The 27,991-nt window shown below is 44.9% G+C and overlaps 1 protein-coding gene and 1 long non-coding RNA gene across 2 annotated transcripts in view; one reads left to right on the top strand and one right to left on the bottom strand.

Annotated features, from left to right (window-relative positions):
• Positions 1–27,991, top strand: part of LOC131294652 (sodium channel protein 60E) — a 98,263-nt gene that overhangs the window by 63,097 nt on the left and 7,175 nt on the right. Inside the window, exons 3-23 of the mRNA XM_058322696.1 lie at positions 13,578–13,786; positions 14,622–14,842; positions 14,932–15,038; positions 15,113–15,195; positions 15,283–15,374; positions 16,882–17,009; positions 18,451–18,585; positions 18,657–18,851; positions 18,931–19,123; positions 19,769–19,920; positions 20,321–20,597; positions 20,674–20,762; positions 20,843–20,968; positions 21,047–21,217; positions 21,307–21,500; positions 21,583–21,685; positions 21,776–21,904; positions 23,225–23,236; positions 23,662–24,063; positions 24,183–26,376; positions 26,449–26,623. Coding sequence (XP_058178679.1) covers positions 13,578–13,786; positions 14,622–14,842; positions 14,932–15,038; positions 15,113–15,195; positions 15,283–15,374; positions 16,882–17,009; positions 18,451–18,585; positions 18,657–18,851; positions 18,931–19,123; positions 19,769–19,920; positions 20,321–20,597; positions 20,674–20,762; positions 20,843–20,968; positions 21,047–21,217; positions 21,307–21,500; positions 21,583–21,685; positions 21,776–21,904; positions 23,225–23,236; positions 23,662–24,063; positions 24,183–26,376; positions 26,449–26,623 — 5,387 coding nt within the window. The remainder of the gene's footprint in view (positions 1–13,577; positions 13,787–14,621; positions 14,843–14,931; positions 15,039–15,112; positions 15,196–15,282; positions 15,375–16,881; positions 17,010–18,450; positions 18,586–18,656; positions 18,852–18,930; positions 19,124–19,768; positions 19,921–20,320; positions 20,598–20,673; positions 20,763–20,842; positions 20,969–21,046; positions 21,218–21,306; positions 21,501–21,582; positions 21,686–21,775; positions 21,905–23,224; positions 23,237–23,661; positions 24,064–24,182; positions 26,377–26,448; positions 26,624–27,991) is intronic.
• Positions 12,359–13,185, bottom strand: LOC131282747 (uncharacterized). Its single transcript, XR_009188664.1, has 3 exons — positions 13,100–13,185; positions 12,685–12,758; positions 12,359–12,603 (listed from the first exon to the last, which is right to left on the bottom strand). It is a non-coding gene; the product is annotated as an uncharacterized LOC131282747 (long non-coding RNA).

Here is a 27,991-nt window from a genome sequence, read left to right as displayed (position 1 = left end):
CGCAACGATTGTTGAGCAGAAAGAAGTGAACAAAGCAAGCAATGAAATCAACCACAAATAATACCTGGCAGTAACGAAGGGCTCCGTTGTTTACTTCAAATTTCAGATTTGTAATTTAGCTAAGTTTACTTTCTTTTCGTTATTTTTTATAAGCTCAATTTTTTGCTCGGTGAAATGTACAATTTTGTACTGAAATAATTTATTTATTTGTATCGATTTTTTCTTTCTAATTTTTTACCCTTTGATTTCTCTTTTCAAAGCTTTCAATTGGTTTCCTTTAACTTCTTCTTTTAAAAGGTTCTATTTGTTCTTCATAATTGTTTGAAATTATATCCAGTTATTATAATGTCATTTAAATTTTGATGTTATATATTCCCCTAACACATTTCAAAGTCATACTTAGATGCATTTAGAATATGAACCTGTATAAAATGGCAACTTCGACGAACCAAAACACATGAAATTGCTTACCCTTGAAAAAGCAGGTTTTCTTTTCAATTTTGTACATTTTGCGTCCACGTCAATCAGGGGAACTGATGCCACCAGGCCTCCTCGTTCGTGTACGCGTGTGTGTGTGCCTTTCATCACTTCCGCCCCCTGTCGAACATCACACGGCGAAACACTCAACAACGAGTGTAACCGAGTGTTTTGGCTCGTTTGTGACAAAAGCGACAAGAAAGTGAAAGGAAAAGCTCGCAAGATAAGATACGCTCATACGCGCCGGTCCGCCCATTCTCGATCGAGACACACAAGACAAACTAATGATGCACTTCATACATAAAAGATTCGTTTGCAGATGAGTGAAACGGTGCCCCAGCTGGGACCCCGAAGAGGGGGGGGAGGGGACAAGGCCGCGCAGTGAAGTGCGCGGAAGTGAAGAAGAGTTGTTTGTCGGGATAATAAACTATACGGCAGGGAGGGTGGGGGGAATGTGCCCAAGTGAAAGTTTCTCCCCGTCGGAGACGGAGCAGGGAAAAATCTGAGAGCGGGAAAAACGAAGCAGTGCAGACTTTTCTTGCTGCTCGCGAAGATGTCTCCGCTTTGGGAAATGGGTCTGCAGTTCAAAGGGACAGAAATGAGACAAAAAAAACCAACGTTGCAGGCGTAAGAAGCACGAAATAGCACGAACGGTGCAACAAGAAAAAAGGAAAATTTCGTCAGCGAAAATTGAAACCACCGGCATCACCCCCTCGCCTCCCTCATTGCAAACCGTAAATCTCAGTTCGGTGGCGTTCGTGTCACGTGCCAGCACGGCCGTACGGAAGACAAAGTGACGCAAAAAAGCACAGGAGTGAACATTCTCACCCCACGCCAGAATCACTACTCCAGGGCCTCGTTCCCTCCCAGCCCGCACCTAACGCACCTGTGGAGCAGCAACATCCGGGAATGATCCCGCTGCCTTAAGGAGAGGGGACCCAAGTGAAAACCGGGGGTGGGAGAAAAGTGGCAATCATTGCTGCCGGTGCGTCGCACACGAAGAGAACGGATCACTTTTGGCGGCCATTGCCGCGTGCCCATAAACCCGAAACTTTGGGCCTGCGACACCAAAAGGGACGACACATCCTTGGTGGTGATGGTGGCGGTCCGTCCAAGACAGGTCCTTTCCGTGTCCTTCCACGGGTGGCGCAGCTTTCATGTCGATACACAAATTTAGCACGTTGGAGAAGGCGCGTTATGTCGCGTTCGTCGTCGGCACTTTAATGATTATGAAAACGAACGAACTTGCGCCGGCAGCGTTTGCGATTGGTGCGATGTGTTTGCCTCACCGATTTGGAACCATTTTTTTTGTCTCTCATACTTTTCCCCTTTTATTATTATTGCCACTACCTTCCCGGAAGGTACTTTGGTATTAAGCGCGGGTGGTGGGAAACCCGGTCGCGGCAAAAGTCGTCGCGGCCCCTGTGAGTGCAAACTTGAAATATTTTTACAAGTTTTTGCTCGCTGGCATCCGTGGCACGTACGAGCCACCGACGTGCGGGTACGGCCAGGTATTTTATGGCACCGAGCCACGCTCCGTCCGTGCACATGTGGTTTTGAAATGAATTTTAAAACCTACACCGCAACGCCAGACAGAGGGACCAGAGGGAAGGAGCGAAAGTGCCGGCGGAGTTGGTCGGAGGGCACTAAAAAAGGGAGTAATAAAATACCACTCCCCTGACGCCGTAATGCTTTACCCGCCATTTTTCCTCTGCCAATATGGAGTGATGAAGTGCAAATGGGCAAACATATTTTAGGGAAAGGAAATTAATAAACTTTCTTGCAAAATTATGTCCAGTTGTTTGTGACTATCGGATCAGATCAAATCAGTTGAAAAATACACCGACAGAATCACTTTGTCATACACAAAATTATGTGGTTCCTTTCCTACATGATATCCATGTAAATCGATATTTGTGTCTTTCAGGTTGTTGCTTGAATGTTTCGATTTAATTTTAAAGCTTTATTTTACTACAAAGCAGTTAAAAATTTATATATTCAGTACGTCACCAACTGAGATGCAATTCCCGCAGAATATATATAAAAAAAAAGTCTAAAAAGAGTATCAATGCATCCGGAGGATAATTTAGTAGGATAAATGCTCTTATAGTAGTGCTAGTACCAATAGTGGATGTAGTGGAATAAAATTCAACCTCTACGACGAAATAAATACAATGGAGATATTTGTTCTTCCATGAAATGTTCTTTGATCTTCTGCGGAGTGTTCAAAAGATAAACCTTCTCGTTCCGTAATAAATTAAGACACCAAAATTAATATTTTTCAAACAGGTTGTACTTATATGCTGGATTTCTTAAGAATTAATCAGGTATGCCATGATTTTCTTAAGGCTATAAATCGCTGCAAAATGCATTGGCTTATGAGAGGTCATTGAGGCCAATGCATTGGCCTATGAGTATTTTGAGCAATCAACTCGGAAGAAATATAGGTTTTTTTCGTCTATTTTTAATGTTAATGTTGTGAAAATAGATGTTTTCCAGAAGAAAACTTGTGTTTCGATCATAATTGCTACAAATATGTACAATATTGTGTTCTTAACACTTATTAATTACATCATATTATTAGTTACATTACTAAGTGCACCACTATTGGTACCGTTACACTAGTTTTTGTAATTTTTTTTTGTAAAAAAGCAAAACAAAAAAAAACATGAAGAAAAAACATGTGTTGTTAAAACATGAAAAATATATGTTTTAGCTTACTGTATGATTGTCCTATTGTTCCCCGTTCTGATGATCTGCTCGCAATAAATTGATTGACCATCTACAACAAACATTCAACATGGTCAACATGCTGCTTCGAAACATCTCGAGCCATCCCCATTAAGCATTCATTTACCAACACTCAACGAATCAACACGCGCGCACACACCAATAAATGTGGGACGCCAGGATGCGGCCGGTCTAACGATTGGCCTGCCCAGTGCAAACATGGGTCCTTGTGTTCCAGCACCGAAACAGCAGCATAACATAATTGAACATATTGTTGGTGCTTCAATTTATAACGTGTATATAGCCCGGGCGGCCGGGGGCAGCTGGCTGGGCAGGCCGTTCCCAACTGACCAATTTCCTTGGCTACACGGGGTGCCTACACAGCCGGCGGAAAGGCGGCGAAGTTCAACAGGCACTCGGCGTTCAAGTGTGTTCGGGGTTTGTGCTCCGAAGGGCACCGAAGCTGTTGTTGTTGATCGTCCGGTGTTTTTATTTATGTTGGGGCAACGTTTTCGAACGTTCTATTTATTGGCTTTTGAGACCGCATTCTCACCACACAGACACACATAGCTGTTGCTCCAGGAGGCACCAGGAATGTCGTGGGAAGCAAAAAAGTTTCTTGAAAATTGAGAACAGTCTTGAGTTACGGTCTCTTTCGTAGAATCTGCAGTGCAACGAATCTGGCAGCAGATGCTTTGAATATTTTTCCAGTGCAAGATGAAAAATTTGAATCGAAAACTTGCGCCTTTTTCTTGTTAGATTGTAATTAGTATTTTTTTTTATAATATTAAAATTTTTAAAAATTATCTAGTTTCCAAAATAAAATAATGCAAATGTTGTTTAACATTATAAAGACGTATATAACAGTTTTCAATGATTTTATTACACCGTTAGCTTTACCACAGCTACGAAAACTGCGCATTCTCATCGCACAATAATAATAAAACACAGTGGCGCACAATAATAGTAATAATAAAATAACACTCTAATGTCCACGACTAGTGCTAGTTATGAATAAGTTAGAGCAGGTTTGTGTGCGCGCCTGTATGTGCGTGTTTGTGGGTTTGTGTGTCTATATAATGGTCTGATTGCTACTTACTCATTTCAATATTATTACACACACTCACTCACAACCGGGCTCCACCCCGCCCTGGCCTCACCTCCTTCGTATCGATTAAGCTGACGGCCGAGTTTTCCGCGGGCCGAAGCTGGAAAAGCGAACCTGGAACGAACTCGCAGTTATTTGGCAGGCAGGGTGTGCGTGCACTTACTGGAACTGGCGGATCGGTGGTCGCTGTGTTGTGTTGGCACGTGCGTGAGGCACGCAATCGACCCCCCGAGAGTCCGAGTCTGAGGGTCGCAGCCTATCAAACGGCATATACCGTGGAGCCTCGTCATCCGACGTCCTAGCCGGCGTCATTATATTTTCGTGCCGGCAGGTCGGCAGCCACGAAAGGTCCCCAAAGTAGCCGTCCGGAGCACGGGATGCAGGCTGCCGTTCCACCGATCGATCCACCAGATGGGGCGCAGGAAGGGTCCACCAAAGGTCCCGATCGTAATCCCCCCTCCCGGTGACGTTACTGTTGCCGATTGTTCAATATTCCACCACTCGACGCACGGCAGCCGGTAAATCACATCCGAAAAATGTTGCTAATCGATTTGTGCGAAGACAATTTCGGCCACCGCACGCGGGGAGGATGGGGAAGGTCGCAGGAAAGGAAGGGGGCTCTTGAAACGGCCGGTACCGGTTTGACTCGATTTTGAGAACGTGACCTCATTTCCAAACAGCCAACCAACCAATCATCGTGTCGTGTGGGACTAATTTCGACCGGTTCGTCCAAAAGTGACTGCTCGAAAGCGAAAAATTTCCTCCCCAGTACCAGGGAAAGATATCAAAGGGGCAAAGGTGGCAAGTCCACTTGAGAGTTGAGGAAATAAAGGAGTTGATCATCCGCTGCCAGGCGATAACCGTTCGTTCCCGTTTACGGCCAGATCAACGGGGACGACACCATAAAAGTTTTAAACCTATCTTATTCGCTTTCGAATGAAATGTCATTATAAAAGCGAACTGTTTATCGTTATCCATCGTTGTGAAGTGAATATAAAAGAGGCCGAAGATAAAACAGGCGATAACATAACATAACAAACAAGTGTTCTTGTGTTAACAATTATTTAACTTTTATCGGTAAGAGATGTTCAACGAGGATCAAAAGTATTGATTGATGAAAATGATTTAGAGAAAATTGTTTCATGATATAAACAGTAAGAGATTCGTTTTCAGTGCAAATTTACGGGTGATTTAAATTTTGTTTTTAAGTAACATTTATATGAAAATAATTATGAAAGCACAGAACAGAAAAAAAACACCTTGTTTTATGTATTCTGTATAATAAAAATTTCTGTAACAACATTTCTACAAGAATTAAAAAAGTCATTACACAGGATAGTTACTGTAACTCATAAAGTACTTAAAATCCAGAAATCATTGCAGTAGGTTACAGGAAATTATAGTTCATAAGGTAGTTTCTACACTATTTTAAAGCTTTATTAAACTATGATATAAATAGCTAGACTCGCCCAAAGACAAACGCATGGACTAAAATACAGTATTTTGTTGCAAAACACTTTTAAGAGTAAGGTGTATGATGTTTGAAAACCATGGTGGAAAATATGAAACTGATTTTCGTGACATTAAATGTGTTTTTAACATAAAGAAGGAAACTTCCCTTTTTCATACATTTTGCCAAAAAAGCATGCCCACTTAAAGCGTAGAAAAACCTCACCAGGCAAGGCTCCGTTCCGTATTTTCATGGCCTTCAAATTTTCATCGGAAAGTAAAAGTTCAACACCGTGACACACCGGCCCTTCCTTCCTTCACCGGGACGCCTCGTGCCACTGCTTCCCCCCACGCCATTCATTCGATTTATATCGAATGGCAATAAATTATACCCGTATCCGGATCCACTTTTCGCAACTGGTAGACGAACGCCGAAAGGCACTGGACGGACCATGCTGTCCCACAAATCATAGGCTCTCCAGTGTCAAACCCCCACCCCTCTTTGCTACCCCACCGACGACGTCCGGCACCCTTGAAACGATTCTTCATCGTTCGATTTATTCTGTCCCAGACAGGACGCAGGTCCCTTGCGAGCCGCGCACGCACTACTACGCCATCGTGGTGGAAAACCCGGGCACGGAGGTGAGAGAAAAGTTGTCAGAGTGGCGTTTAACCGTCTGGCGCTCCCGTTCCGTTTGGAGTTTTGTTTCCTGCCACTCCTTCCACGATTCGTCAAGAGCAAAAAAAAACGCAAATATTGATCCCAATCCTTGCGTCCTTGCGAGCCCCGCGGGGGTTTATCGGAAAGAGGATATCCTGCCTTGTCGCCCATGTTTTTTTTGTTTGCCCCACGCGGTGATTTGGCTAAGTTTTCCGCGACTCCACTCCGGTTCAGTGTCGTATTCCCAAATAGGCTGGTGAAATATAAATACCGCCACCTTCGGGGGACCGGCACACCAGAGCACGCCGGTTGGGAAGGAGCCCACAATACAATCGAGTTCGCTAATTACATAGGCCCTCTGCTGTTGCAAACAACAAACCGGCCCGGGATACGATTTGGTGTGAGCCGAGCCATGCTTTTTCGCCTGCGTTTTTCTTCGCGAAATTGCGTTTCATTTTTTAGTTCACTTTTTCTGCCACCAACGAGCCGTAGGAGAGCTCCAGGGCCCGAAACCCTCCAGGCCACGTCTGGGCCGGATTATCGCCAATGCGGCATTACAATGCGGAAAACGGTGCGCGGCGATTTCCACTCGATCATGTCCGTGGTGCCGCGGAGGCCCGGGGTTGGTTTTCGTTTTGCCCTCCCTCCCGGACTTGAACGGGGTGGAAGGGAGGGGGGAAAAATGGCGAAACAAAAAACAACACAAAACGAGAGAAAAGGGAAAGATACGGAACACGCGAGATTCCTGACCAGAATAATAATAAAACTGAAGTAAGCCAGTGGCTACGCAAATGTAACGTTCCGGCTTGCGGCAAACGACCAAGTTGTCGAACGGGAGGGGGAGGGGGGAGGGGAAAGGACACCGAGCAGGGTGGGGGTCGGTGGGAAAGAGAAACGTTAGCAACGAAACGCGACGAGTGATAAAGGCAAACGAGAGACTATATATTTTACGATAATTTTCCCGTCCGAGTCCGCGAAAACCCGGCAAAGTGAAACAACGGTCGGCACACAGAGAACTGGCGGTGTAACTCGGTGTAACAGATACATCAACGATCCGTGGTGCACGATTAGTAGGGTAGTGTCTATTAGCGTTCCGAAAGCGCTCCGCCATGCGCCACGAAGCGCTGCGTCGGTTTTCACCAACCCAAGAGAGTTTTCCACACACGGCAAAGGCAGCAGCTCGGCTTTCCACTTCGTGTTGCTTACTTCCGTTCGATTCTTTTTCTTTTTTTTTTTTTGCTCTCTCCCCCCGCTTGCCAAACGCCAGCGAACAAAGAATAGGTAAAAATGCCACTCATTCGGCGGCCATTGACAACGATTAATTTTTAATGTATGGCCTTTCGTCCCTCGCTTCACAACACACCAAGCCCAAAAACTGCTCGATCTTGACCACCCTTCGTCGGCTTCGTCGTCGTGTAGTTTTCGCCATTTTGATCGATCGCCAGCGAGCTGCTGAATAAATGTAAATGAATGGACACGGTAAACCTCTTTCCCGCACGGACGTTATAGTTGCATGCGGGTGGGTGGGAGAGGAGGTCCCCGGTGACGCACATGCTGCCCACTTGTGGCGTGGTTTATGAGACTTATGGTTAGATTGTAGTGTTTTTTTGCTTTTCCCGCTCGCTATCACTATGCTATTCATTTTTCTTCCCTATCCCATTGCGCTAACCACATACTGGCACGCCATGAACCCCATTACATTAAATAGTGATGGCAATGGCTTTGGTTGACCAATTCACAGGCCACGTGTGTGCGCTGCCTCGAGTGCTACACGCGTTGGATCCCGGGGCTCGCGGTGGCCAATGCACTGAAAATGGTCTCCAATTTTCTCCGGCAGAAGTTTATGGTCGTAAAAAGCAATCGTTGTACATGTTGCAGGAGGTTAAAATATTTTTCTTCACAAAATGGACAGTGATCAAAGTGAGCCACGAAAGAACAAATATTGCCTTTAATGACACCACAGTAGCATAAAGATTGAAAATGCTTGTAAGATGCAATAAACTCGAGAAAAACTATTTCCAAAATGTCCGTGGAATATTGCGAATTGAAAAACAAAATGTTTATTGTGATTTGTGCTCTGCTTGACATCTTTCACAGGATAAGTCAATGATGTGCATCACATTCTACTTTCAGAAAAAATACTGAAGACACTTTGCTTGAACCCGTAACACAACAGTGTGAATACTAGAGAACCGAAAGAGGTAGCCGAAGCAAAACAAAAGAAAATGATTCGGGAAAACTGCCTTTTGCAGGTGCTACCGTTCGTCCACGTGTTGATAGTACTATGGGTTTAAAATTGATCCTTGCACAGCCACGATTGCAATACAAAGCAAGCCGTCTGGGAGGACAATTTTGTCGAGTCAGATTAAAAGACTTATTCTCACTTGGCTGTGGTTACCCTCTTCAGTTCACTTCGGGCACCTCATTTTGTACAAAGGAAAGTTTTTGCTGCTCGTTCAGAATAAACTCTTCAATGACAAAAGCAAGGTTATTTTGTGTTTTAACCATCTTCTTCTCCATTTGCGGCGGATACAGTTATTCTTTTAGCCTCAGCACACCGAGAAAGTGCATTGTTAAAGTTTTCGTAATTTCTCTACATTATTTCCGTCGCAAAAGGCAAAAAACGCAAACCGTAAGTGAAGCATCGATAAAGGATCGAAAGTTGGGCACAAAAAAGCAACAGGGAAAAGCGTCGATTTATTACCACATTTGGAAACAGTTTACAGAAACCTTAAGACAAGCTCAGCTGATGGGGATTTAGGAAGGGATGAATGAATAAAAATGGGGCTTTAATGTTATTACATTAACGTTTACACGTACACACAACCAAAAATATAGTTCGAAAAGCATCTGTATTATACACGCATTTTAAAATATGTTGGTATGTAGAGGTGGATATAATTTTATGCATCAACTTATTTTTATTTTAAGTAATTCGTCTATCAGTCTTTCTTCTTCTTCTTCTTCTTCTTCTTCTTCTTCTATGCGAGTCGGGGTATATCCTCCTACGTTAAGTCGAACACTTTGTTCCCTTACTCGTATTCAGAGGGATCAGTCCATATAGTAAAAATTGCAAGGCTCTTGCAAGGCAAGACTAAAGTCTTTAAAAATATACAAAACCTAAAATATAGCTGATTACGAAAAGATTAAAACATTGTTTTATTGTATAGATAAAGAATGCCGCTATTATTATGGAGCATACTATTTCAGCGAGGAAGTCCTTCGTGGAACAGATAAACAAATTATGTCGAAGTGTGCCGATAGTACCCGAATACATGAATTGACCACTTATTGTTGGCCTACAGCAACCTTTGGGTAAAACCTGAGGGGTAAAATTATTCCACTAGACTTGTTCCTTTCCTAGAAGAAGTTCAAGACGATTATCTCGCAAAACATACGCTAGAGTACTTCCTGTGACTAAGGGATCATTTATTTGTTTGTTTAGGACCCTCTACCGAGGAATTCCAGTGCGTTCCGTCGTCGTTGTAGTGTCATCGTTCCATATCTTCATCAATCACTTTAGATGTTTTTGAGCCATCGGCGATCCATGTTATTCTTACCAAAAAAAAGGAAAGGATAACGAAAATAATATCATCAGTAAAGTCAACATGCTGCGGGTAATTATCCGTAAAAACAGTAGAAAAAGCCTTTCGGTACTAAGAATCGCCGGTATCGTATCCCAAAAGCATGTAGCCAACAAATGAACAAAGCATTTTCTCCATCCACTCTCCTATATTCGCCTCCAATATTTGTGGTTGCCTTGGAGGATTAGCTACACAGAAACGATGGTGCTATAACGATGGTAATGACAATAGAACTTACTTATAGCCGTGCGCCCTTTACCTCGGGAACGGATAGGCCTGTGAATCCTAGCGCTGAAATCAACGGAAGCGCTTACGATTGTCATATTAAGAATGTATTAATTCCGGCCTAAGCCAAAGATCCTAACGAAAACGCACAGATAAAACGGTCAAAGGCAGTGCAGGGCAGCGTGCGAAAGTCAAAAAGGGAAACGGCACACTTGTAGCGTTCCGTTGGGCAAAATGCCTGGCGTTCCATCGATCGGCAGGCGCGGAATTAAGAGAGTGTGTCAATATTAATGAAGGCCAAATTGGGTTAAACCCGTGGGCATGGCTGGTAAAGCCTGCCAGGAATAAACTCCCAAACCCACACTGGCAAGTGGGCGTGGGATGCTTATGCTTCGCCAAAGAATGTCCACTTGTTCGAAGGAGGATGATTACCTTCCTCTTGGCAAGAGATAAGATTGATTACTACTATCAATGGTAGCGGGTGCTAAAAGCGGGTGCCAAAAGTGACTTCATATCTGGACAAATCTCCGCTGACATTCTGGTATCTTAGATTAACCTGACATTGATTCCTTTGATGATGAAGGAAAAATGAATATCTCATCTAACGAAGCTATTTAGTTTACAATCGTGTTATTTTTGTTTCGTTTTAATCAGACTGCTTAGACCAGGGATCATATGTTTTGTTTTGTGCAAGCCAAATTTAAATAAAATGTCATGCACGTGGTCCGAAACATGCCACGTTTTTAAGCTGAACAGGACAATTTAAAAAAATATATTACGTCTATTTTCTACTGTATATCTTATTCGTATTTTGTTCAGTATATTTTTATTTAATTTCAGTATATTTTTTTGTATCAACAAAGAAAGTCCAGTGTTCGGTCAATCCAGACTTTGCCTCCTGCTTGGGTTCTCATCCCTTGAATAATTATTAAACAAGTTTTAAATAATTCTTGCTATAGGATTAATTCTAGCTTATTTGTCTCGTTAAACATTAACACAAAGCGAATACATCACCGCACGGACATCAGTTTCGGCATGCGAAAGTTACTGCCATCTCCTCTTGTGGGACATTTTCCCTGCGTCATGCTTGATCAATATTTACGGTAATTTCAACACCTCAGCCCTCGAGCTCACATAAAGCATATTTATATCACCGCACACCCAGGAAATAGTGGTTTAGGAAACGGGCTTGTTTGCAGTATCCCGCCTCCATCTCTCCACGAAGCTCGCGTACCGTCCCCTCAGGGGAAACGACCTCAAAAATGACGGCTCACATCATTATCACATAATAGGCCGTATGTGCAGTGGTGCGGTGGTACGTGTGACCACCCTCTTTTATGTATGCCGGAAGCGGAAGAGAACTGAAAGCTCCTGAACGACCAGCCCCCTTTTCAGCTCTCAACACACCAACGCCACTAATGTATGGTGGTGCTGCGCGAATGCTGCCAGCTCGGTGGACGTGTTGAAAGCGTGAAAACAACACTCAACCGTTTTGTGCGATGTTCATTTCCATTAACGGTCCCCATTAGTTGGGACACTTCCTCCCGCAGAATAACGAGCGATTTGTTTGGCACTGTGCCAACGAAACCAGCGAACCAGATTTAATGTTTGCAGATGAAAATTACACAGTTCGGAGTGAACATTTTCGATGGCCAAATGAAAAGGGGTTTGAAAACTACCCTCAACAAAATGATTACAACCAGGTACAGAGAGCATAATGAAAGGATGTGCAACAGTAAAAGTTTCAAATTTAATGTCCATGGGACACTACAGTCTTAGCCGGCACATGACCGTTTGCAATCGTCAGTAACAGTTTCCTAAATAAAATTGAAATCTGTTAAAAAGATGGAATCCTTTGAACATAAAACAGAACATTCCTCCCTTGGAATACTTGTTATTTTTAACCTACCGTACTACAGAGGCCTTGGCAAAATCTAATTTCATCTATTTAACCTAACCTGCCTGCCACATCGATTTTCTCTCTGCCTCAATACCTAAGTTTTCGTTATAAATAATGCACTATACTATTGCTTAATTCTATGGTTTTACCTGTGTTCATCATGTGATGCAGGATATTTCTTTCGTTTGCTGTTTCACCTCGGGCCCAAGTGATAGAACACGCCGTTTCTTTTATGTTTAGCAATATTCATCCGGATTCGCCAATCCAGGAAGCACATTGTTCACTCCTTTCGTTTTATTTGGATCAGAACCTTCACCAAACACAAACTATGTGAGAAAACACACCGAAAGTTCACCGCAACCGATGGAAGTTGGTCCGGTTTCGTACTGGTGTCGGGAATGATGCACCCGGGACGTGGCTTGTCTAGATGTTGTTGAGGTCCGCCGCACAGCTAATCGGAAGGTACCGGCTGTGAATGGGAAGAGGAAAATAATCAGTCAGTACAATGATGAAAACTTCACTGAAATGCGATTGAAGTTATTTTACTCACCCGGGGGTTTACTTGGATCTCGCACGCATCTTCCTGCGCTTACGCTTCAACCTCCGCATACGCTTCTTACGCCACTGTAAGAAAGATAGATGCCGGGTGTTAGACGGTCACTGAACTGAAGGTTACACACAGAAAATGTGTGTCGAACGAGTTTTTCATTCGTTTTCGAAGGGTTTGAGAAGGCCATTTAGACTATAAAGGAATTCAATCGACAGAGTGAAGGAAAAACTGATCAATCAAGGGAAATCGAGACGAAACACACGCGGCACAAACATGTGCTTTTGGTCCGCTTCGATTTCACAAAAAATCACTTCAATCTCAACATCACACAAAACTATCAAACCGAAGGGCCGTTCACAAAGGTATTTACGGTCACCTGCACACTAGGAAAGATAATTTACAGAACAACTTGTACCTTAGCTCTCATTTTAGTTTACTGCGAAGACGGTTCGACGTCTGCACAGCACAATGCACGATCAATGAAAGAGGAAGTTTTCAGAAATGTGCTGCTAAAGTTGGCTGCAATGTCAGAAACGCATTGAAAAACGCAAACTCAATGACATGCGCGTTTCGTCCGCAGCGACCGCAGCGCCGCTAGCGGATTTTCGCACAAACTAAGCTCGGACGTTTGATTTGACAGTTTACGAACACGTGTTTTATTTTATTCAATAAATTTTATGAAAAATTATTCTTAACGAGTATTCAACATTGAAACAACATCAGCATAAAGCAGAAAATATATTATATTCAAAATATTCATAACTGGTTACGCAGTGGGCGAATATTAAAAAGAAGAAATTCATCGATTACATTTTTTTAACAGATATTTTACCCATTTTTTATTTACCAATGATTTTAACAACGTTTCAAATTTCCCATTATTTTATTTCCAGACCTTCTGCGTGGTATCGAAGCGCTTTCGTAAGAACTACATCCATCGGTTCACGGGCACGAAAAGTTTGTTCTGTTTCACCCCGTGGAGCCCGACACGACGTGCCTGCGTCTACTTGGCGACCAATCAGTTTTTTGACTACTTCGTCATGGCCACCATTCTGTTCAACTGCATCTTCCTAGCGATGTCGGAAACGATCGAGGAAGCAGAGTAAGTACGGCGGGTGTCTCTTTTCTTGAACTCGATTTAAAGGCAAAAGAAAGAATGATAAATAGCATCGCACGCTGTCCCGTCGACAATGACTTTCCAGCAGCATCCCATGATGGCTTTATCACGACTTTAACCCATCGGACATTCCCGCACGAAGTGTCATTGACCAGGGGAGCGCCAGTCAAAGTTTATGGATTGAAAGAGTGAAATAATAAAAGTCCAAATGGAACATCCTCTGAATGGGAGCAGCGAAGGTTTCCATCTTTCCTAGCGCGCTCAAGAATGTACAGATATAAAAATCATGTTTTAATAGGTTTGTCTGAACATGAACCCCAAACCTCCGGCGTGAGAGTATCACAAAAGATCCTTTTTGCGTCGCCTTGATGATCCCGTTGTGGTTTTACACCCCGCGCTCGGTACACTTTTTGGTCATTGCATTCAATCGTCTTACGACAAGTTGAAATTACTTTGTCAAAGCTATAAAGAAGCGAATTGATTGCATGTACTCTCCGTTGACGTGCCATTTTGGTGGACTTTGGATTTGTTTAACGTTTCATCTAAACCTGGTGTCGAGGCAACAAAAAATGTTTAAATTTTACATAATATTCAAATAAAATTTCACTGTCCAGTAATTCTACGATTATGCCTGATTTATGCATTCCCATGATAATAAATTCGCTGTCGCAAACATTGTAAAATTGTAGTACAGTAAAAAGTTTTCAAATGGATGGGAAATTTACACACCGTTTTTCTTGGCTACCGCTCTTAAATAACGTTTTCTATTTCCTTTCTTTCTCTCTCCTTCTCTTGAATCTAACCTTTTCCATCTCTCTAGGTATATATTTTTAGCAATTTACACATCCGAGATGATAATCAAAATGATAGCTAAGGGTTTTATACTAAATAAGTATACATATTTACGCAATCCGTGGAACTGGCTGGATTTTGTAGTGATAACCAGCGGGTACGCGACGATAGCCTTAGACGTCGGCAATCTGGCCGGTTTGCGAACGTTTCGTGTCCTGCGAGCGCTCAAGACGGTCTCGATAATGCCGGGTAGGTGCCGCAAAATAGTTTGTTTATGGGCTCTGACCCCTTTGCAACTCGGTCTAATCGTTTTCCTTTGGCCTTTCCACTTGGCGCAGGCTTGAAAACTATCATCAACGCGCTGCTGCATTCCTTCAAGCAGCTGGCGGAGGTCATGACGCTGACCATCTTCTGCCTAATGGTGTTCGCTTTATTTGCTCTGCAAGTAAGTACGAGGGTTGGAGCTGGGAGGGTTCCTTTTTCGCTTGCCTAGTGCACGTCACCCTTTTTCTTCCCCAGGTATACATGGGGGAGCTGCGGAATAAGTGTGTCAAACATCTTCCAGACGATTGGACGAACGTTACCCACGAGGAGTGGCACATGTAAGCACCAGCACCCAATCTCATCTATTGAGAATTTGGTCCTTTTTACTTCGACGACCGTTCAAATGTCTCTCCCTTCTCGTGCAGGTGGGTAAACGATACGCAAAACTGGATCTACGATGAGGAAGGGCTTCCGATGCTGTGCGGGAACCTGACCGGGGCACGTCATTGTCCACCAGGTACGTTACTTGTCTAAGATAATTTAATTTTTCAGCTCAAAATAGCAACGGTCTCGGAGTATGATTCAAGGAGTGATTAACTTATGCGTACGAGTTCTCAAGTACGAGAGCAGAGGCTTGAACATCCACATACGCTAAGGGAAAAGGCTCGTAAGCCCTTAATGGGCAGCAGGCATGACCGAAGTCGGTCGGTACGGCTAAAGAAAAAGACGATTGACTTTATCCTTCCTTGTTCGCTCCATAAACACGTTGAAATAATTGATTAAAGGAGCGCCGACGATAGCAAAATCCATGTTTCGAGTAAACTTTCATAACAAACGATAATCCCAAGCTCCAGGGTAAAGCAACGAAATGGACCGGAAAATTACCGATAAGAATAGTAAACAACTTTGCCAACATAAGGCATTCAACCCGGTCCTCTGAGATTTGAGATTTTCCGAACACACATTCACAGTAAACAAATCGGATTAGGTTGCAGGAGATGGAGTGACCTTGCTTTACAATCCCACAATACCAATTTAATATGTCCTCAAGGTATCACGGGTAATTTTATATAAATTTTTCATACCTTCTTCACACACACAAAAACGTGTAATTGGCTGCATTTTCGATGCTAAAACGCTTCAACTGGAGGGGTTTAAACTAACCCAATGGTGATGAACACAATCATATGCCCCCTTCTGGTTAAACAAGGCAATGCAACCGGCATTGCAAACATCCGGCCAAGGAAACCAATCAATCTCTAATTCGTCCCGGAGGTTTGCGTGAAACCTTGTGCTTCGTAAATTCGTCGCATAATCCTATGCATGTGAAATTGCATGCGGAAGGGGATGATTGAAAATGCAAACCAAAACGTAACCGTCACCCATCGTCCTCCTGCTGCTCATTGCCCGGTGGTTGGCATTCTAACTCGTTTGCCAGCAGTAATATGGCCTTTCCCGAGAGAAAAGCGGCAGATGGGGAAAGTGGATCAGTGAAATTGACATTTTGGCAACACCAGCGCGCTCGGGCTTTAGGACGCTTTTTAATATATTCCGGGGGAAAATGTGCTCGCCGGATGTCGTCTTCTATCGAACGATCGAATAAACCCGACACCCATGGTGAAGCACACATACAGCCATGTGTGCGAACTCTAAGTGAATGTTTACGATTATTTATTGAAATCAGCTTCGACAGCCTGGTTCAACGCAGCATCCCCAAAGTTTGCAGTAACGGCCCCAGTTCCCCCCCGGTCGGAGATCCGGTCTCCTCTCATGGAACGACCGTGTTGTACGATTAGGATTGATGCTCTTGCATCCTCGCATGCATGATGCAACTTGCATCAACAATGATGGACGGGTTTTACATAACCCATAAGGGCTCGTATTTACAGGCAATCGACGCAGGAGGCTTTCCCAAATGCATGCGGGAAATACGTGACCTACCTCGCGTTTAAGACATCGTTACCAGCCGACTATCGGAGCAGCATTTTATTTGATGAACAATTTTCACACATTGCATTTTCCAGAGTACACGTGCCTCTGCATCGGGGAAAATCCGAACCATGGGTACACCAACTTTGACAACTTTATGTGGTCGATGCTGACCACCTTCCAGCTGATCACGCTCGACTACTGGGAGAATGTATATAATATGGTGAGTATAAGGGGCAAAACGGACAGGATTGGAACAAAATATAAAGCAGTTTAAAACTTTAAATCGGCTCCCAAATTCTTCGCATTTATCGCTTTGCAAACAGCTAAAACAAATTACCACGCTTTACACGTGTTCGTGTGTCGTAAAGCAAATTATTTTGTGTGCGTTATGATTTCAAAGAAGACCTTTAAATTCATTTCATTCTAGAAAGGGAAATAATTAGTGTGTAAAATGTTTTAAACATTTCAACTTATTTCTCGGTATGTTAACATACATCATACTTATTGTATTTGAATATCATAATTTACCATGGACTGTTCAGAATAAAATAAATCACAATGAACGAAAAATGTTAAGTTTATATAAAACAACTTAGTGATTTTTTTAAACCTGAACAGAATGTGTACGCAAAAAAAAACCAAGTTGTTGTTTTCCACTATTCTAAATAATTTAATTTATTTTTTTCAAAAGAATAGAAAAGTGATATGACAATCACCATTCGTTTGGTAAGAAAATTAAATGGATCTTTTGTGAGTTGTTATCAATTATGTTTTGTGACAGTTCAGAGAAACTATTGTGTGTGTTATTTTTTTCAATTAGGTACATAAATCCCCTCTTCCTTAAACGCAGAAACTCGCTCGCGAAGCATATTTTCCTGACAAATATGTTTCTCTTTACCATCCGCTCGACCTCGCAACGATTGCACAAAGCCGCGACATAAATTCGTCGTTAAGAGACCATTGTCGAAGCCGCTCGTCCAGGAAAACCGCGGAAAATCCTTGCGTGCTTTTCGAGGGCGCCTCCCTCGCTCCTCTCCCGGTCGATGATCGATTCCCAGGAGTGAAATTTATTTCACTCAATACATCACCCGGTTCCCTCCACCTTCCATCGACGACTTCTTCAAACGAGGAGGATATTTTATTCTACATTTCCACTCACTGGCACATGTTTGGCTTTCGGGCAGGCGAGCCCGAGCCTGAGATCAGCCCGGGCCAAATGGAAACAAATATAAAAGCTGCCGATTCTCCGGCCGAGGTGGCGGCCCTGGCGCCATTCTTCATCTTTGCCCGGGCAAGGTTTTGGGGATTGTGAAAACGCAATTTGTCTCGCCACCGTTCGCGTCGAAGCCCATTAATCTTTCGTTGTGTTTAACTTTTCGTGCTCAACTTTATATATATCCCGGGTTCCGGGCTGAGCTTTCGAGGTCTTTTATCTGTTACTTTCCTTACTTTATCTACCCCTCCCACCCGCTCTCTTTCGTCCGCGTAGGACAATGTAAGACTTTCGGGAAGGATTTACATCTTTCCCCGATTCGGCCGACACACACACTTGTTTGCAGGTGTTTAACTTGACAACACAAAAGAAAGACGCTGAAAACCCAACTGAATCAATGTTGACTTTTATCGATGGAACATTTAACAAATCTTCATCCCCTCGGCAGGTCCTGGCAACGTGCGGCCCGATGAGTGTGTCGTTTTTCACCGTGGTGGTGTTTTTCGGTTCGTTCTACCTGATCAACCTGATGCTGGCCGTCGTAGCGTTGAGCTACGAGGAGGAGGCGGAGATAACGCAGGAGGTAAGTCGGGCATCAATGCCGCTCGGTAATGTCCCGTCGGATCTAACACCTTCATCCCCGCCGCCGAACAGGAGCGCCGGAAGGATCTGATCGACCATCGGGACGACTCGACGTTCAGCTTCGATCCGGCCAGCCTCAACGTGAAGCAGCTCAGCAAGCAGCAGCGGAAGAAAATTGACGCCCGAAAGGGTGTCCTGCTGGCGTCCTACTCGCGCAAGAAAACGCGCCGAAGGAAAAAGGGCAAGGAAGGCAACGGGAACAATCACGTGAGTATTCGCAGCCCGCGGGTCGTATGCAACCGGATGTAAGTCAACGAACCGACCTTTTTTCCCTTCCCCGCGACAGAGCAAGAGCCGCTCCGCAACGCCAAGTCCAAGTCCGAGTCCTCGGCACAGCATCGTGCGACCGCAGGCGCTGGCCGTGCAGAGGACGAAGGGTATTCTCACGGTGGGACCCCCGCCTGGGCCGCCTCCACCCGCACAACAGCAGCAACAAGGGCAACAACAGCAGCAGAACAATAACACGCTACATCCCTTAGGTAAGCATTTGCTTATTGTTCCTTCTTTAGCTTCCTTTCCGCAACACGCGAGGAGTAAGGAATTAAGTGATTGAAATATTTGAAATACTTGTTGACTATTTTACAATAATATAAGTTGAGAACGAAGTAACTGATTGAATAATTTAAATTTTGTAACATGTGAAGTTTAATTTGATTTTAAACGTAGTTTTACACATGAAACCGTAACGTATTTTCTGAAATCGAAACAGTTTGTTAATTTTAACACTCTTTCAAATTCGTACTTCATAGGCTTTGATATTTGATGATCATAGGAGGCTATTTTTACATACTTTTTTTTTATTAAAATGTCAATATCATCCATCAAATACATCATCATGTCATAACCAATAACATGGAGCCATGAGACACAATCGATAGAACATCATGCCATCAATCATTATTAATGAAAACGTTTACTTCGCCCTTTAAACGGTGGCATATCCATCTTCTCCGGTCATCTTCTCCTGCTTTGGAAGTGATTTATAATGCCCCGGGCGACCCTTAACCTGTGCGAGTAAATGAGTACAACTATTAAAACAACCATTTGCTTCCCCTTTTCCGGATGTATGCTGCCTTTCGCTTCCCTTTTCCCGGGGTTTTCGCACCATCGTCAACAACAAGCAGGACCAAACTATAGGGGTCAATTACTGCTATCTAGCCGGCAGGGCAGCTCGAACGCTAGCGAGGGAGGCGTCAACCGGGAGTCGTCGCTGGACGATTCCGGCGTCGTGGACGACCACGAAGAGCAGGACGTGGCCGGAGAGCTGGGCGAGCAGGTAGGTGGACAGGGAAATCATTTTTCCCACACACACACACACATAAATACATTATCCCCCCGGGATGTGGGGACGTCAGAAGTCTCGCCTCGACTCCATTGTAGCCAGTCTCTTGTTCACAAGTGTTTTTATCTGTGCTGCACGAGAGTCCTGTTGCTTGGTGCTATCCTTGAGGCGGTCGTTGTTCCGTCGACGTCTTGGGGAACATCTTAAGCGTGCTGTAGCGCTTCACATTAAGCGTTTTGTCCGGGCGTTTTTAATTGGAGAAGGGATAGCCCGAAGGACACCGCGATGGTTGCAGCACCGAGGGAGCAATTTGCAACGACTCACACACCGTTTCTGTTGCTCTTTGTTTTCTTTTCGCCTACCCGCTCCCACTTGCTCCACCCATTGGCAACAGCACAAACACCACCACCATCAGCATCCGGCGGTCTCGCAGATAGCAGCCCAACAGCTGCCCCAACCGGCCACACAGCAGCCACAACTGTCGCTGCCCCTGCAGCAACAGCCCCTGCCGCTGCAGCAACAGCCCCAGCGGGAGGTGGTAACGCCCGTAACGCTCGCCCTGTCGCCGCGCGAAGTAAGGATAATAAAGTGTAACGGTAATCTGGCGAAAATCAAGCAGCAGAACGTGTATGCCCTCCATCCGGAATACTTATCCCAAATTGTTGTACTAGGTAAGGCACCTGAAGCCGGTGGGTTTCGTATCTCATCTAATTGTTTTTGTTTATTCCTCGGTCCAAAATGGAGAAGACGATCTTCCTGATAGAAATTGTGATAGCTGTGTTCAATGTTGCATCGACTACGAAGGATGGTTGCAGTTTCAAAATTGTTTATATAAGGTAAGAGCGGGGAAAGGGAAGCAAACGCAACAATACTGGAGAGAAACCCAATTATTCCATCCCATCGTTCTCAATTCCAGATTGTTAAGGATCCGTTGTTCGAGCTAGGTATCACACTATGTATTGTTTTAAATACAATGTTTTTAGCACTAGAACACCATGGAATGAATGCGAACGTGCGGGATGCGTTAGACATTGGCAATAAGGTAATTGGAAACAATGGCTCCTTTGTTTAAAAAAAAAATCGACTTACTTAGCGTAACCTTCCAATTTCTCGGTTTCAGGTTTTTACATCGATTTTTACTCTAGAATGTATACTGAAGGTGATGGCACTGTCGAAGGATTTTTTCCTGTGCGGTTGGAACATATTCGATCTGATCATCGTCTCGGTTAGTCTGCTCGATCTGATCTTCGAGCTGATAGAGGGACTGACGGTGTTACGAGGTTTAAGATTGGTCAGTGTCACGGTTCGCACTTGCACTTTTCCAACTACTATCGTATTGACTTTCTCTCGATTTGATTTGATTCCCCCCTTTCCCTACAGTTACGGGTACTGAAACTAGCACAATCATGGACCACGATGAAGGTCCTGCTAAGTATTATCATATCGACAATAGGTGCATTAGGTAATCTGACCTTCGTGTTGGTGATTGTTATCTATATTTTTGCCGTCATCGGCATGCAGTTGTTCTCGAAGGACTACACTCCGGACAAGTTTGCACCGGATCCGGTGCCAAGGTACGGCTGACGCGGTTTTATTTCCACCACTCTCACCATCGAAAACGAAAATAATTTTCATCACATTTTTCTCCCTCTTCAGATGGAACTTTAACGATTTTTTTCACTCATTTATGATGATTTTTCGTATCCTTTGCGGGGAGTGGATCGAACCACTGTGGGATTGTATGCGAGCAGAGGAGGAGGTACGTATTGGAGCGATTCTAATGATTTTTTCTCCAATTCTAATGATCATATACCTTCACTCGCGAACAAAATATCAATCAACGAAACAGGAAGGAGCTTCGTCCTGCTTTGCCATCTTCCTGCCGGCGCTAGTCATGGGCAACTTTATGGTGCTGAACTTGTTCTTGGCCTTGTTGCTCAACAGCTTCAACTCGGAGGAGTTAAAGTCCAAGAAGGAGGTAAGAGTTCGATGATGAACCCGTTCTGTTGGTCATCATTGTTGTCATCGTCTCATCGTCATCGCATTTGCATTCGTCCCCACCCCCTTTTCTTCATGTCTTAGCTACTGGTTGTTAGATCCATGTGTCATTAGAATCCATTAACCGTGGATGTACGTGCGTGTGTCTGTGGTAGCCGTTGTTTCGGGAATGTATAGACTCTATGTACGTTCGGCCATGAATCCGACTGTCGTTGTGGATGTTACAGAACCTAAGATAGCTCATATTTTGAACGTTCCCATCCCATCCGCATTGCATAAAACACATCGAGATCACACAGCAAACTAAAATCATCCAACAGAATTTTGTTTAACCAAACATAAAGTATTACATAAAGCTGTACAATTTCACACTACCAAACAACGCCAAAAGGACATTTGCTCTTTTTTTTTTTTTTTTTTTGAAAATTTCATTAATACATTTGTCAAATAAAGCACTACACTGAACTGAGTTATAATATTTTAAACCATTCAAACATTCAACAATAAGTTTATTCTTTATTTCATGTAAATAAAGAATCCAAACAGACACTGTGCAACATAAGTCCTTCGGACACATTATGCTTCTCAGGTTGTTCAATACACGCGTCATTCACAAAACAACGCAGCTTGGCGTGATACACGATCGCTAACACTGTTACACCACAATCACTCGAGGAAATTCACCAAACCCATCCCTTATAAGTACATATCAAGACTATATGTGTAACTATATGTGTATGTATATATATATATTTATATTTTTTCTTATCTCTCCAAACCAAAATTCGACCCAAACCAACTCTACCCGATCAACTTCTCTGAATACCTCTTCTGATGACCCCGAATCGATCCCGATATCTACTACAACTACCAAAAAAAAAACAATACCGTTTATACATTCCGTTTATACATTTTTCCACATGACAATACTCACCGACTCCCATCACAATCGGCAACGTTGGTCACCCACTATTGTTTACCACAAAATATGAAAAAAAAAACTTGATCCATCGTGGAATCCTGCCCTCCATCCTACCTGCCTGGCCCTTTGTGTGTGTGTGTGCGTTGTTGTGTGATTGTTTCTTTGTGTATCCACTCCCACTATAAATCCATTGCAACTATTACTAATCCTACTGCAACAAAAAAAACTCCTACCTCTACTACAACTACTACAACTACAACAACTACTACTACTACTGCCCACCATCTCTCTACCACCGTCACTGTGTATGCGTGCACGTGTCCTTGCATCCGCGTGCAACCACCTCGTGTGTTTCATTGTGTGTCAATGTGAAAATAGAGTTTCGAGCAGGTAAATTCCAAATTTTCCTCGTTGGCAGGTTTGAAAGGGCTTGGGAAAATCCGGGTGCCCGGAAAAACCTCACCCTTCCAACACCCAAATCAGCCAAATAGTGCAGGTGCTCTAGAGTTTAGCATATAGCGTACAGTTCCATAGTTCCCTAGTCGGTATTAGTTGCGCAAGGTTTAGACGGAATGCGTCCCTGTAGTTGTCCAAACGGTTGTTAGTAAATTAGTAAATATAGTAGATTCCGTAGTTGGAAATGTAGATTATTTATTAGTTGAACTGTTTAGTGAAATGATATAATGAAAGCACCAACTATAGCACGAACAGAATTTTCACGCCAAAGACGCGACTCCTAGAGCTTGAACATGAGAACGCTTTTGTGGGGGGAACTAATCGGGCTCGGTTTTCTCTTGCCATGGCGCAATAAACAGGAAGTCGGCGAGGACTCCAAGCTGGCGCGCAGCTTCGAGCGGATACGGTCGATCGTGCGGAAGAAGCGTAATGCCAGCAAGGAGAAGAATGACAACTACGCCAACACCAAACTCGAGCAGCTGGTCAACGAGATCGTGGTGAAGCAGCGCGAGGAGAAAAAGAAGCACAAGGGTACGGTTCTGGAGCTCCAGCAGCTACCTCCTACCCAGCCACACCCGGTGGTCGACTCGCCCCATCAGCCACACTCGTTGCAGCACCAGCAGCAGCAGCAAGCTCAGCAGCTGCATCAGCAAAAGTACATGAGTCTACCGAAGGAGCTGGTAGCCCCGGTGGACTATCGGATCCCCGGTGGGCCAATCTATAGCCAAAGCTATCAGGTAGAGGATCAGCCTGTCGTTGTTGTAAGCATGCTCCTGTGATCGGTGTTTATTGGGATGCCCCACCTCCTCACCCTAGACTGTATTGGGATGCGCCCTCGGTGACGCTAAATTCTTTCTGATTTATATTCTTCCCCTCCCAGGAGTCGCTCAATCGGCCAGTGTCCGGTTCGGACTTTTGCTACGACATCCCTCTGAAAGATCGACCACTGAGGACGATCTCCGGCAGCCAGGAAACGGTTTCACAGATGGACGATAGGGCTCTTCCACGGGACGACAGCGTTCCAACGCAGTCGCACCCGGACGTAGAGCGTAAGATTCTGCACCAGATGTCGTCCGGTTTCGGCACGCAGCAGAGCAAGGACGAACCGGGTGCGACGCCGGGTGAGTCTCTCGAGCTGCGCAGCTACCCACTCCCAATGCCGACGGCCGAGTTCGACCCGAACGATCGATCGATCCACATCGCCGACACGGGCCAACCGTACGACGAGGCGTACCTGCAGTACCAGAAGTCACTGCTCAACCGATCGCCGAGCTACCGGAAGTCGCTGGACAAGATCTCGTCGAAGACGTCCAGCACCAGCTCGTCGCTGGCGAACTCGCTCGCCGCCAAGTGCCACTCGCCGTTGATGCAGGAGGTCCTGAATGCCGGCTCGACCTACCTGCGTAACAGTAACATTTCGCTCATCCAACCGCCAGCGCCCGCACCCGTACCTAGACGTGAGGATAATCATTTTTTAGTCGCCGACCGGGCCAATCTCGACCGGCCACCCTCGATCAGCTCCTCCGCCACACAGTCGCCGATGATTGGTGGAGCGGGAGGAAGTGCCGGTGCGCATCAGCGATCGCCGAGTACGAGCAGTAGCTTGCGGAAGGCGATCGCTGCCGCCAACCGGCTGTCGGACCACTCGCTCAACACGCTCTCGATCGACCACGACGAGCTGATCAACCAGATGAACCTGAAGGACGAGCTGCTGAACTGCGAGCAGAAGGAACTGTTCCAGTTCCTCAACGACGAGATCGATGGGAGTAATAACTACTTCAGCGAAACCGTCGGGTACAGCAGTGCGATCGTCGACGCGGACACGGAAAGCCTGCTGATGAACAGTGGGCATACGCGGAAGGACGACGTCATCTACTCGCCCGATCGGAAGATCTCGAACGGGAGCCTCAAGTCGAACCTGAGCAGCATCTCGAACTCGATCTTCCAGGCGCTGGAGTGTCGACGGGGTGGGAGCATCAGCAGTTCCAATACTGACAATAACAAGATCCTGCACCCGCAGCTCGCCGGGCTTCAGCAGCGGCCCACGATCTCGATCGACAACGGAAGTCTACAGTCGCGCCGGGAGAGTGACGACAAGGAACCGCTGGTAAAGGCGTCGGAGTTTGATGAAATCATACACAGCTTCGAGACGGAGCTGAAGAGCCTCAAGTCCTTATCGCTCGGGCGTAGTCAGTCCCAAACGGACCAGGGGTCTCCGGAGCGCGAACGACGCAACTCCGACAGCTGTCCGGTGAGACCGCCGATACTGGAGGAGGTGGTGAAGCTACGGCGACCCAAATCCAGCACGGTGTGCAACTACCGAACCGATGGAAGCGCTTCCGGCGCCGCACCAGGGAACCGTGGGAGTGACAGTAGCAGTGGAAGTGGTGCCGCCGAACATTCCGATGGCAGCAGTCAGTTGCAGCAGCGCAGTGAAGCTTCAAAGAGGCGAAGTCTGGAGAAGCAGCGCAACATCACGGACGAAGAGTTCAACATGGGGCTGGAGATAAAGAAGCTGTGCGATCAGCTGCAGGCCCCGTTTGCGGGCAGCGTCGGGCCGCCGCCGAACGGTGAGGGTGGCGTGGTGAACCTTGGAACCGGTCCGATCAGTACGATACCGATCGTGTTCCGGCGGAAGAACGACTTCCACAGCAGCTTCGATCGTATCAAACGGTTGAGTCTGATCGAGCGTGTTGAGGAGGCGCGCGACGAAGAGGAACATCAGACGCAACCATTGCCGAAGGTTTCGAGCGAAAAGTTGCCCCGGAAGAACCTCTCCAAGGATCGGCTGGAGACGCTCTCGCTGAAGAGTAGTTACAGCGTGGAGAACACCAACCAGGCGCTAACGGAGGGCACCCGGCAGCTAGGCATCAGCATCCAGGAGTTCCAGCGCACGATCGGGCAGGAGGCGAGCACGGCACAGCCAACCCACGAGCTGACGGTGCCGACGGACGAGAAGCGGCCATCGCTCAAGAAGACGGTCACCTACGGGGATACGTCGCGCCAGAACAGTACCTCCCAGCAGCCGACGCCAAAACGGACACCCTACAAGTCCTACGATTCGGATGCCCCACGTAAGTTCCCGCCAGTGGACCATCCATTTTCCCTCAAATCCCACGTAATTTCTTCTTCCTCGTGTGTTTCAGTGAACCTTGCGGGAAAGCCTTGGCACTGTCTGGTGTCTTACGTGGACGACATCACCGTCGGTGGTCGTCGGAACTCGCAAGGTGTCTACGAGGATCCAATGGCTTTCCCCAGTTTCGGGCGGCGCAAGGCACCGAAGATACCGCAAGATTGCTTTCCCCAAAAGTGCTACGAAAAGTGAGTGCGAGATCACCTCCCGGTGGTCCACTTTGATGTGTTTTACTGTGATCGCACAGTGGTGGTCAACTGTTTCTGTTCACCCCCTGTGTGCACGTTCGTCTGTCGTTGTGTGTGTGTGTGTGTGTGTGTTTTATGTACCTATTTTTCTTATCTTGTGTTTCCTTTCACGCGTGAATGTTCACGAGCTTACCGTAGGTACTTTTGAACACGGGTACTTTTACACTCCAACGTTTAACTCTTGTTCAATTGTATCCAGCATCGTATCATATTTGTTTTCTATTTAATTAAAGGTGTTTTTGTAAGTGTTTATCTTTTTTTACCTTTTCAGTATTTCTTTTTGTTTTCCAGTTTTTGTTTCAAATCAAATATCTTAACAATTTCTACTCTGCATCTGTTTTTTCCTAACTTCATCCCAATTTAAAACGATTCGCACGATTCATACTTTTACATTAACTTTGTCCTCTCAGGTGCATTCTTTCCACCCCTTCCGCTTTGCAATCCGGGGGTGGTTTGCAAAAAAGAAAAGGAAGGATTTGCTAATAATAAAAAATTTCGGCGCGGTACGAGTGTATGCGCATGTTGTGGATCTGACTGAGGGTGCAAAAGCACGTATGGATAATGGAATTTGCTGTTAGCCACACTTTCATTTTAGTTTGGTTTGACATCTTCAGCATTCCCTTTTGCACGATACCGCACAACTCCTCCTCTGGCGTCACAGTGCGTGGCTTACAGTGGATCACATTTTACGGGTGCGCGACATTTTCCCTCTCTGTGTAAGTGTGTTTGTGCGTGTGTGTGTGTTTGTGTGTGAGTGTGTGTGCGGAAGCTATTTCATACCACTCATGAAGCTTGATCATGCATGAGTTTTCCTGTATATTAATGTACTTGTATAGCGTAATTCACAGTAGTCTGTTGCATGTAAATCGTAGACGTTGAGTATGATCGTCAGAGATCTACAAACTAGTGGAACTCCTTGTACAAATGTCTATAGTAGTTTAGTCTAATTTTCAGCGTTGACCGCAAGCTGTATATAAATGCGTTCTGCGTTCACTTGTGTTCATGTTACAGTTTGCAAATTTATACACCAAAATCACATACACCCGGGACATGGTACACTTTCCACATTATTTTCCATTAGAAAAAATTCATAGGATAAACATATTAATTATAAGATTGAATTCCTATTAGTAAAATAATTATTTTGTCAACGTGAACCTCAACATAAAACCTCAAAGCTATCGGACATATCAATTAGCAAAATTATTTTCTATCTGAAGTAAATGCAAGATTAAACGATTCTATCCAAACTACGCTTTACTAGGACTGTAGCCATGTAAGAAATGTAAATACAGTCGAATGTGGATA

Source organism: Anopheles ziemanni, chromosome 2, assembly GCF_943734765.1.
Source record: "Anopheles ziemanni chromosome 2, idAnoZiCoDA_A2_x.2, whole genome shotgun sequence".
Taxonomy (NCBI): Eukaryota; Metazoa; Arthropoda; class Insecta; order Diptera; family Culicidae; genus Anopheles; species Anopheles ziemanni.
The sequence above is the reverse complement of the archived record's forward strand: the minus strand, read 5'-3'. Positions and strand labels throughout refer to the sequence as shown.